At 39.3% G+C, this 12,246-nt stretch overlaps 1 protein-coding gene and 1 non-coding gene across 2 annotated transcripts in view; one reads left to right on the top strand and one right to left on the bottom strand.

Moving 5' to 3' along the window:
- The window catches only part of LOC108880234 (cilia- and flagella-associated protein 47-like), a 49,356-nt gene that overhangs the window by 13,884 nt on the left and 23,226 nt on the right, over positions 1–12,246 (bottom strand). The window contains 16 exon segments of the mRNA XM_051066091.1: positions 82–189; positions 357–532; positions 1,884–1,981; positions 2,107–2,157; positions 2,344–2,455; positions 2,990–3,163; positions 6,293–6,436; positions 6,832–6,897; positions 6,999–7,126; positions 7,804–7,945; positions 8,077–8,303; positions 8,437–8,542; positions 10,089–10,225; positions 10,373–10,437; positions 11,719–11,787; positions 12,109–12,197. Of these exon segments, the coding sequence (XP_050922048.1) occupies positions 82–189; positions 357–532; positions 1,884–1,981; positions 2,107–2,157; positions 2,344–2,455; positions 2,990–3,163; positions 6,293–6,436; positions 6,832–6,897; positions 6,999–7,126; positions 7,804–7,945; positions 8,077–8,303; positions 8,437–8,542; positions 10,089–10,225; positions 10,373–10,437; positions 11,719–11,787; positions 12,109–12,197 (1,892 nt within the window).
- On the top strand, positions 4,881–4,951 carry trnag-gcc (transfer RNA glycine (anticodon GCC)). Its single transcript has one exon. It is a non-coding gene; the product is annotated as a tRNA-Gly (tRNA).

Raw genomic sequence — 12,246 nt, 5'->3', positions numbered from 1 at the left:
TTGTCTTACACATAAAGGTAAATGTGGGATGTTAACCAATAACTCTGCGGTGAGATGGTGTATTAGTGTGTGTGCACATACTTTCCCAGCTGACAGCAAATCTGTGGTAGTGTCATGACTGGAGGATGAAGAGCATAAAGATCCAGTTGATACCAGACCTCCCCCACCAACTCTGACTGGAAGACCACACTGGCAGAAAACACACACCAAACCTATGCAAATACTGTATACCACAGATTCAAGACACTGTTCAAAAAACGCTCATGTTGATCTACAAGATATTGTAGACTGTAAACTTATGATTTTACCTCCTCCCTTAAAGGAGGGCAGGTGAGCTACAGTGCAGTGAGTCTTACCTGCCTGTGCTCTTTCCTACTCTGCCAGGCGAGAACGTAGCTCTGTAAGTGAGAGTGTCCTGTGGAGGAACTGAAAACCAGCTGGCCCCACTCAGGTCGTCTCCCTCCAAGCACACATCCAGCATCAGCAGCTCTCCTCGTGGGTTATTGACAGGGATCTCTATGGCAACTGAGCTCTGGGAACACAACATTTCAAAGATGACACAGGTTTTTGCTTTTCCTTGTGACGTCCTAATAGTTTTTTGTTCTAAGTGTAGAAGGAAGATTTAAGTTCAGGGCTCGCATGTTAGAAATATAATAATCGCTTAAGAAATATTGCAGTTGACGTTATCTGACAAAGTATTGTCTCCCTTCAAATAAACCCAGACGATGAACAGTGTTTTAGTGAACAAGTGAGTGAATCCAGCTTCCGAATGACTCACTGCGCTGCAATGAACAGCACAGGTAGCTTCAGTGAGGCTGAAGAGCAGCTGCAATCCAATGTGATATGACTGTAGCAGCCAATAATACTTTAATAGGTCTTTATACAGAAATAATCTAGTCAACACAGTTTTTAACTTTCACCAAAAACCTCCCACAAATAGTTTTCATAATTCATTCAATAACTAATCTTTTTGTTGAATTGACAACATAGGGATAAATAATATTCCCTCACATATAACTTCCCTCTTTAAAGATGAATGCACACTTGCAGTTCCAAAATGTGTCTTCTCTTCAACTAATATTTAAAGTCCAACAGCAGAAAACACTCTCTTTGTGCCCCCCTGCATTCCAGACACGTGCAACAGTTGTTGAAACTGTCTGGCACTCTGAGGCACTTTGTGCAAATGAGATTAACTGTGACTAGACTCATTTACATCTGCAGTCTTAGTAAAAATTCTCAGCTGAATTGAAACTGGAATTACAGCCTCAAGACTGTATGCCTCCACCAGTCAGTCAACTTCCAGTTTACATCCACGTCTGTCCAGACTCAGGTAATAAATGTAGTGAAGACTTCAAAGAATTTTATAAAAAGTATTAAGTGTATTATTTTCTGAAATGCAAATTAGCCCTATACTGACAGGTATGAATCCAGTGATAGACGGATACAAAAGTAAAATAATTTGACTTGGCCAAAAAACAGTTTTGTGAGGTCACAGTAATCTTGACCTTTGACCACCAAATTCAAATCAGTTCATCCCTGAGTCCAAGCAAATGTTTGTACCAAATTTCAAGAAATTCCCTAAAGGAATTCCTGAGATTACATGCTCACAAGAATGGGACAGATGTGAAGTCACAGTGACCTTGATCTTTGACAATTGACTACCAAAATCTTATCAGTTCATCCAGGAGTTTCAGTGAATGAGTAGGCCAAAGTTGAAGACATTCCCTGAAGGTGGATATTGATATTGATCTCAAATGAATGGGACAGACGGATGGAAACTAAAGAACATGCCTCTGTCAGGAGGCAGCTGTACCCCTGAGGGTAATTTACAACAGACTTAATAAATATCACCCCAACAGTTCAAGTAGGTTTGCAGATCTTACCTGAGCAGCACATTGTACATCAATGACTCTGACAGGTGCTGGTGGTTCACAAACAACCTCTAGAGAGAAGTACACCTCATAGTGTCCCAGTTGGTGACCTGGATGACAGGCATGTATGTGCATGAATATGGTATAAATGCAAACACACGTTCAGACATTTTATAATCAAGTCTAGGCATGATTACATGTTCATGCACAATATATGGTACAGCACTGAGCTTACCTTTGTCTTTGTCTGCTTCTTGAACATCGGTTTCTACAAATGACACATAACCTGCAAGTTGTGGATGAAGTGTACAGTTTAGTTGTTTTGTATTGTTTTATTTATTTAATTATTATTATTAATAATAAGACTTAAGGTTTGTAGTCATTTTAGCTTTAATTCCTTACAGTCCATGTCACATACAAACCACACAACCCAACAATCTATCAAACACGTGGTAGGGGGAAAAAAAATCACCTGTCTGTTTCCCTCGTTTCCATGGTGACACAGCCAGGGTGTATGGAGTGCTGTGACCAGGTTTAATCTCCAGGGAGGGAGTGCCACTCACAACAGATAGATCCGTCACCACCTACACACACACACACACACACATAAGAAAAAGGAAATAAAAAATACTCCACAAGGCGGAAACACCAGCAAATAGATGCATATACACATACATAATTAGAGTAGAGGGGCCTACTTTATACTGATTTCCTGCTGTGCCTTCTTGGCCACTGCTAAGGCTGCAACTAATGGCACTCTACCCGTTAATCTGATGAATACATATGTGTGTGTATATATATATAATTACTATCACAGAAGATGAAGAAAAGCAACAAACCCTGATATTAAAGAAGCTCAAACTGGTTGCTTGAAAAATGACATCAACAATTAACCATTTATCAAATTCTTCTTCTCATACAGTTTCCAGTCTGACTGACTTGCTGATACCTAAAAAATATTGGTTCAATTTCTATGAAAACAAAAGGTATACTAGGTATATAATACACACACAACCATTAAACTCACTCAGTGCTTTTCTGGGTGTGAATGTGCATCAGAGTAAACCTTGTCAGCAAGTACCAGTATGTGTGGCAGTTATGTGCACATGTGCTTGTACCTTAAGAGTCAGTTTGTTCTGGCTGTAGTTGGGGACATCCAGCTGAGTGTGTGTGGTCTTCCCAACAGGGCAGTGTAATACCACATGGTCCACAGGCAGGGGGTACTCTCCCACTCCTCTGAGGGTGAACACATGCTCAGTGCCGTCGCAGTCATTATGTAAGGACAGCTTGCCCTGTGGGAATAGGGGATAAAGTCCAGACAGTCAAACACACACAAACAGGTGTTCAGTGTGAAGTGTTTGCACAGAGGAACACTGGTAAGCAGCCTCTCAGCTGCAGTCAGGTGCTCTTACAACGATGCATGAAAGAGGCTCCAAATACAAAAACACTATAATAATACATTATGTACACTATGTTATATATTATATTAAGGACTCAGAGAATCTTATTTTCCATAAGTAATTATAACATATTTCAACTAGAATTTCCTCTGGGTTGTATGCTTCCACCAACCAGTCAAGTTGCTGCTTAAATCCATGTCTGTCTATACTCGTAATATAAATAATAATGACTTTTCAGAAATGTATTTCTACTGTACGTGTTCATATGCTTGGACTATAAAATTCTGACAGATTGACAGGGCATGACATGACAGTTGACAGGGCTTCAAATATGGATGCTGCTGCAAAGAAGCCAGGAGCATACCAACAATCATCAGTTTCAGGGTGGGAACCCAAGATTTCCACCAATTCAGTATCTGACCAAATGGTCCAGATCTGCAAACTTTCAAGTCATGAAAAAGGTCACAAGATACAAAACTAAAATCCCCTAGGAGGGTCCATGGGGTCTTCTTCCTTCAGTCATTTAAATATGCAAATTAAGAATTTTGAGGCCCAGAAGCAGAGGCAGAAGAGGAAGAGACTGAGGAGGGGTGAGAGAAAAATAGAAAAAGTAGAGACCGAGGGAGACAGAGAGAGAGGCACAGAGGGGTGAGAGAGAAGGGGAAGAGGAGAAAGGGGAGCGCACTCATCACACTTTCTTTCTTGTTATGTTTTAAGTCTCCTTCACCTATGCATGGGCTTTGCATGTAAGGTCATAAGTAGTAATACTACACTGTCCAAATACTCTGTTATGTAAAGTAGTAAATGTCCTGCACTTAAAATGTCTCTAAGTATGAGCACTAAAATATATTTAAAATATAATATAAGTAAAAGTACTCATCATGCAGAATGTCCCATTTCAGAATATGTATTATATTACTGGATTATAATTGTTAGTGCATAAATGTGTAAATACTAATAATATTAATACTACATATCAGTAAGGTGGCTTTGAACGGTTGTTCTGTAAAGCAGTGGCACAGTAGCCACTGCTTTACATTTCATCTGCTCAGGCTGCAGGTAATCAAACCTGACTCACAGCAAACCTAACATGAGAAGAGTCACGATGCATGTTAATGTTAAGAGGGAGTCCACCAGTAGATGTCTCATTAAAGCAGACATCGTCACACAGTAGATCAAAGTTCAGATTAGCCCATATAAATACCTCTGAACAACAAACGACAGTTCTGTAGGGCTGATTCTAGCCTAGATCGATGAGAGGGATTAAAAACGTTTCGAAACTATACGATTCATGTTAATAACCTGGGGTGAGTGCCGTGCTAACAAACACAACGCTGGGAGAAGACGCTGTTTCTTGTGTTGCCATCTGCTTTTAGTAGCAGGCTGCTATTCCCAAAAATGTTCCTATGAGTCTCTTGATTGTGGATACAAAATACAGATAATTTCTCCATTGTAATTAATTCTAGTAATATTTAGTGTTTGCAGGCATCTATATTTAATCAATACAGAAAAAATCAATTTAGAGTAAAAGACGGATAGACAGCCAAGATACAACCTTCTACAGCAGGTTTCAATTTTAAGCTCCGCCTCCAGCGTACATTAATGTAGCGCATTGGTGGTTCAGTGGTAGAATTCTCGCCTGCCACGCGGGAGGCCCGGGTTCGATTCCCGGCCAATGCACAAACCCTTTTTGCACTCAGTACTTAAGTTAACCCTAACCAATACCAAAAAAAGGAGAAATACCGTAAAAGATACATTTTATATGATGGAAACAAAAAAAACAAAACAAAACAAAACAAAAAATCACATCTATCTAATAAGTAACTGCTGAAATAAATATATATGCTGATAAAGGAATATGAATAAAAGAAATACAGAAAATAATTCATGACAAAATAAATACATTTACATGGATCTATTTTTATACTTCTACAGTTCTATATTCTCTATGCTAATGAGGTTGGTAATACAAACTCTACAGAAATAAATAAATGCAAATATAGAGAAATATGGAAATAAATTGAAGACCCCTTTTCATTTATGTTGCATATAATTACCTACATCCATTATTTCCGGTATTGATTAATTCATTTATTGATTTATTTGTCCATTTATTTCAGCATTTACTTATTGATGATAAGTTATTTTTCATCCTCTGTATCATTAACTAAAATCTAAACTGCTGTTGTGGTATAAATGTGAAGGATGTGATGGTGAGGTGATTTATTGGATGTTTCTTTCATATATTTTCCTATATTTTTGTGGTTCTCATTTCATGACATAAAGGTTGATTTTCAGCTTTTAATCCTCTGATGATAAAACCAATGAATCACTCTGAAAATCATTCTTTGAACTATTTAACATTCTCTACATGTGAAAGCAGTAGTGTCATTCATCATCACTGTAAGGGATCAACTACTATTTTAAATTGCAACAATGTTATCAAAATACATTTTCTCAAAGAAAAAATGTCTGCTGTGCTTCTTAGAAACTGTCTGCTTGGAAAAGCAACAGAAAATGATGCAGGCCATAGAGGAAGCTTAAATTTCCAGATATCACCTGAACAGCCACACAGACAAGACAGTGTGCTGCTGTTTAAGGCATTGAGATAAGTGGTCGTACTTGAGCAGAAACTTCCCAGGGAGGAGGGAACGGAGGAGGCTAATTAGAAGAGAGGCCAAATATGAGGGCTTGGTAGATAAGCCTCAGTGGCAGGGGATTTTCAAAGAAGGCTTTACTTAAATTGTTACTGATGTTGAATTGTCCTTAACACACACTAAATTAAGGCAATCATACAGATTTCATACCATTGTCAGAAGTTAAATGACAAGAGTATGAAATGACAGAAAACAAGAATGGACAACTGAAGAAGCCTCTTGGATGAGAGTTGAAACGTCTTTAACTATCTACAACCAAATGCCCTCAAGTCAACTGTTCTCATGGTAATCATGATCAATCTTCACAGGCAATCACAAAAACACAAAGACAAAATGAAACCACAACAAAAAAAAAGAATATTACCATGACAATGCATTGTGCAGAAGGGTGAAAGGAGAGCGGGTAGGAGGCTCTTGTCCCAGCTGGTACATTCAAAACTTTTGGGCCATAGAATCCTTCACCACACACCTCAGCATGCATGTTCCAGTCTTGGTGGGTCTCGTTGTGCTGTGGGTAGACACACTGGCTGGATAATTTGACTTAAATTCACCATTTTGGCAATATGTTAAAAACCAATCCACAAAACTACAATCATAATAACGTTCATTTTTAAGTCAAGTAAACAAAGGAGCTGGTGGATATTTTGGCAGGTGACAACCATGTTCAAATGTTGTGATTGTTTTTTCCAGTGAAGTGCACAATGGCCGTATTTGAGAGAGTACTACTCTCACACACACTGCGCCAGCGAGTATACTGTGTACACAGTGCAGCACTCTCCTCAGAGAAATTAGTCTTTATGGAAGTAATATCTGAAATCATTCATAATTAATCAAATGCGTTTAGGTTACAGGCACCACACACACACACTGATTTATACTCAAGAACTTTCTCTTGCTGCTCACCACTGGTATGTCTTGTGTGACTGAACGGTGAGCAGGTGAACTGAAGTCCAGGTGAATTGATCCTCTCTGTGGTCACAAATGAGATGCACATGAACCAACAAGCAATTCAGTGTTCATTTAATGTTCAGTGACAGGTTTACTAAAGTCAGACATCAGCTGGTACATACCTGTGAAGTAACCTGTGCCTCCAGCATGTAGACCCTGGTATCACACCAAGACCTCAGGACCACCTGACATGTAAAGTGCCCCACACGGTCAGCTTGGAAGCGTAATGGGATGTCCACACAGCCACAGTCTATTGAACAGAGGGAAGAGGAGATATTCAGTGAGGAGAGAAGGAGGACAATAAGAGAAGAGATGACATATACATAAGTAAATGAACTTGGGAACGTACAGACGGGGCCAGCTAGTGAAATACTAACGCTCGTGCACTGAGCCAAATGAAGCAGAAATAAACCTGGAAGCTACAAAACGTTTTGGCTCATGTGCTCAGTGTGCAATTTTCATTTAAGTCAATGGGCACCATTGTGATGAGTGCAGTATGAGTCTGGTATCCTGTCCCACATTCATGGTATTATTATCATTGTTGTTAGGATGAGGGTTAGTCTTTTATAACCTTAATAACAAGTGAGACAACATAGCAAACTTCATAACTAACTTAAAAATGACAGCATAAACAGAGAGAGCTGAGAGCATGTGTGTAAAAACAGCTCCCAAACACTACCAGTCATCAGTTTAGTTTGATGTTCATAGGTGTTGTCATGGAAACACAATCAGAAATGTGCAAAGGGGATTTTTATTTCCTAGTTTAGTTTATTTTGGTTTCATTGCTCCTATACTATTTGGTCAAAAAGGGCAATATAACATTAAATGAGAAGTTGATACTGCTGGATCAAAGTGCTTCATCAGTGATACAGGAAGTAGCTTCATCCTCTGTGCTTGACTGGAATTCAAGTATTTATGTGTGTGTACCTGCAGGATTCTCCCATGGTATGTTGGTGTCCTCTTTTATAGGTATCTCAACAGCAGTAGGTAAAGTGAAGTACTGTGGCAAAGAAACCTCCACACTATATGTTATAACTTTACTGTGGTCACCACCACTCATGAGCTGGGCCTGACAGAAAAACAAGAGAAGAGGTAAACCAAGTAAGATACAGACAACAGGGAAAACATCTCACAATACTGATGGTCTTGCCTGCCTGCCTGCCTTTCCGTCACCAAGCATCCACAGATCTGTGTGTGTACCTGTTGTTTAAAGAGCTTCCGTATGGCTGTGGTTACCCTCACAGTGCTGCTATACAAAGTGTGTGTCAGCATCCGCCTCCTGTGTTCATCGGCACTCATGCTGTACTGCCCCCAGATGGCCAGAGCTTGTTCCCAGGCTGTGTTGATAAGCGGCAGATGCACCACCTCCTCACACACCTGTTCCACCTTGCAGCATAGGCTTAGTACTGATACGCAGATAGCTGGGTCTATTGGTGGAGAAACATCAGTGTGCATACAGCTAAGAGCAAATACTATTACTGGTGCTTCTTAATTTTGAATACACGCTTATGATGTTGCCATCAAACATAATAATAAACAAAAAGTGTGACAGGTTCCTACCAGAGTTGTTGGGGATAGAGACAATGTTAGAACTAGGCCTGGCAGTGAAAGGCGAGGGAAGAGGCAATTCTGCTGTGGCCTTCACCATATAGACCATGTCCCCTACCTAAAGGGAAACACACACACAGACATGGCTGTGAATAAATGAGGGTCACTTGCCACACTGGTTGGTAATGTTACTGTATAAACAGACATGAGTAGCTGTTAGTCATCGTATCAAACCTGCCACATTTTAGATAACTGGTTGTGATTAGCCTGACCTGTCTCAGCACAAATGGAAATCTTTCTGAATAGAGGGGGAGAGCAAATAAACATGAGCTCGATAACTGGTCTGGTTTCCAGGCTAGTGGCTCTCTGCTCTCATTTAAAAATAACTCTGATTAAAGCCATTGATATAAAGGGACATGCTATGCTGTTGTTTCTCAGCTGAGTCCAGCTGATCAATACTAAACTTTAGCTCAATGTAAATGAAAATTTTCTCTTTTTTTTCCACAATGTTGCAATGTGCTGCCTTGATTAATTACCATTAAGTTAACATCACTGCCACTATTAACTAACAACACAAGAACACAACAAATACAGACAAAGACAAAGGACCAATTCCCTCCATTCCCACCGAGGATACAAGATAAGGGCAGTGGTACTATAAACAGACGGATAACAAATTAAAGGGAAAAACCTGAAAAATAAGTAGAGTGCCTGGATGTGAATACCTCTATCCACAGGGCATGAGGGGGTCACTGAATGGTTTGATCAGTATGAAAATGACTATGGCCCTCACAGTCACCAGATCTCAAGCCAAATGAACACCTACGAAAGTTTCTTTGACTGATGTGCAATACAGTGCTCTCTACCACCATTATCAAAACACCAAGTGAGGGAAGATCTCTTGGAAGAATGGTGTTCCATCCCTCCAGTAGAGTTCCAGAGACTGGCAGAATCAACGCCAAGGCTGCTCTTTTTCTCTGCAGAATAAAGTTATCAAACCATTTCCATATTATTGGAATTGTGTGTTGCACACAATTAGTTATGATGTAAATACCACACATTGCAATATTCCCAATATCGTGATATGATAAATTTGATCACATTGGTATTTATTCCAGTATTTTGATTCTGAGGTGGAAATCAGAATCAGTATTACCATTACTAGTGTAGTGCTGGAAAAATCGATTCTGTGTTCTCATGCAGGTGCCTAATTCTTGAAACACAGTGACACTGTTTTAGGAATAAGAAACTTTGTTATCACAGTCTATGTGATATGTATATAATAACAATGAATATTTTTGTACTGGCTCAAAACTTTTCCCATTTTACACTTTACTGTAATGGAACCAGAGTGCTGTCTGGTAGGTATCAAATTGCACTGACATAAACACAAGTAGGAAATGCACACACGCACGCACGCGCGCGCACACACACACACACACACACACACACACACACACACACACACACACACACACACACTTCATGATGAAGATTTCACTTAATTAACTCAACTCAATTTAATATGCACTGTGGATTTTCAGTAAGCTGCAATTTCAAAAGTGAAAATTAATATTCAGTTCTTTTAAATCTATTTCAGGAAATTGACAGACAACCCAGACACACACACACACACACACACACACATGAACAGACACACTGACCTGTGGGCAAACTAGCAGCACAGAGCAATACTTGGTGCCAGGGCAGAAGGGCAAGTAGTGGATGTTCAGAGTATCTGCCTGGCCTGCCTTCAGACAAACACTCCTCTCTGCAGTCAGGAAATCACTGCTTTCACCATCTGGGCACACACACACAAACATATATAAGCCACAACAAATCAGACATGAATAAAGGAGCAGTGTTCTCACATATGCATAAACAGTAATTGAGGTAGTGCAGGGTTCAGAGTATGTGTGCGTTTGTGTGTTAGTATGTTAGTATTTACTGAGAGCTGAGTGCTTCCCTTCCATGTCCTCCCCATGGCTCTTATCTGAAGTCATTTTCTCTATGCTGAAAGACGAAGGAGGAGGAAAGAAAAATAATATATAATCATTTACATATGGATATCACATCACACAACCTGATTCAGGTGAACTACAAATGACCTCAGTTCTAAATCATACCCTCATAGTCAACTCCTGGTGAGGAGATGACTATGGAGGAGGAGGACCTGGAATGTTTGGCTTTGAAGACGTCTCAGGTGATGAGAGACGCATACTAACCAGCTATTCTTAATGACCACCCAGGACACCCCTGAGGAAGCCCATACTTTACTTCACTGTATGAAGCTATGATTAGCAGGGGGAACCCTTTCTTTTTGTAGGCTCTTGTAGGTTTTGTTTTTTGTGTTAGAGCCACTACTATTGTATATAGAGAATTAAATATGAAGCTTTTGTTTGTAGCTAGCTTGTATTCTGTATGTTGTTTGTGCTCCTTGTTTCATGTTTCACAGTCTTGAATCAATTAAATGTAAAAAGGAAATTAAATTGGACTATACTAAAGGCTCACATTTTCAAACTGGATTTTAAAAATACCACCCAAGGTGTCTATTTACTGTTATCTGTGGTCTTCTTTGCAGCAGGAAAAGCAAAAACTTTATGATCTGTAAGGAATAATAAATCTAGTCTAAGTCTGAAAATCAATTTAAAATGATCTATTCATTTACCATTTTGTGAGTTCTATTCTGTGCTCTTGGAGACAAACTTGGACATTCTATATTTTTCTTCCTGTCACCTAATCAGATGAAGAGAACAAAACCAACAACGAATTGATTATACTGCCAAGGGCATGTGTGTGTATAATATCCTCTGTGCTGTAGAGCTCCATTGTTAAAAAACTATTAAAAACACATCAGTGAGACACACCACTGCACTGCGTGACATATCCCTCATTACCGTGGACACACAGGCTGTAATTTATTTATATACATGTACTGATGCCAGAAATACTCATAACAGCACTAAGAGTTTCTAACAAATTCACTTCACTGTGTTTAAGATAAAAAACACACTGCCCAGCTGTTTTTTAAAAAAGAAACTACATGTTCAGGAGATGGTTTTTAAAGACGTATGCCTTCAGTGGGAGCTAATGGTCTTGAGAGCCACAGACAGAGAAGGGAAATCAGATAGAATGGAGGCACAGATGAATACATTGTTGGTTTAAGTGTTTTCATGAGATTGGTGGACAAAAGAAGAATATAGAATAATAGTAGCCTTATCCTTTAAGTCAAGTACTTTTGTGTACATGTGTGTATTACTAGTCTTTATGCTGTGTAAAAAGTGCATGTGTTACTGTCGAACGAGGCCGTCTTGTCTCTTTACAGGCTCCACTGGGTTGAACGTAGACTCCACTAGCACCACCCTAAAACACGCACAGCAAAGATTGCTGAATTTACAACACAGACCATAAAAATCATAGTGTTGATTTTGTCTCTGGAAAGCCAGTAAGCATCACAAACAAAATGACATTCAATTCCATTGTACTGGGGTTGTGACAGAACTCTCACAGACAGATAAAGTGTCTCAACCCTGGATGAATAAAATCAAAGACATGAATATACTGATTCTACTAGGTGGAAAAATATGTTTGGTTTTTTTTAGTTTGTTATTTTTTTCATCATTTGGGTAAACAGACTCCATAAATTTTTCATCTTGATTTTGATCTAAACAAACAGAAACCTACCTGAATTTAGCTTCTTTCCTGAAAGGATTAGTTACTGGCAGATGGATCACTCTCAGCTGGTAGCACGGAGACATGCACTTGACAGTGTTCTAAGGAGAAATAGTAGGAAGCAGAGAGTCTGTCATTTAGGTATATATA

The sequence above is a fragment of the Lates calcarifer genome, linkage group LG7_2 (genome assembly GCF_001640805.2).
Source record: "Lates calcarifer isolate ASB-BC8 linkage group LG7_2, TLL_Latcal_v3, whole genome shotgun sequence".
Taxonomy (NCBI): Eukaryota; Metazoa; Chordata; class Actinopteri; family Centropomidae; genus Lates; species Lates calcarifer.
This window is presented reverse-complemented; position numbering and strand designations above follow the sequence as displayed.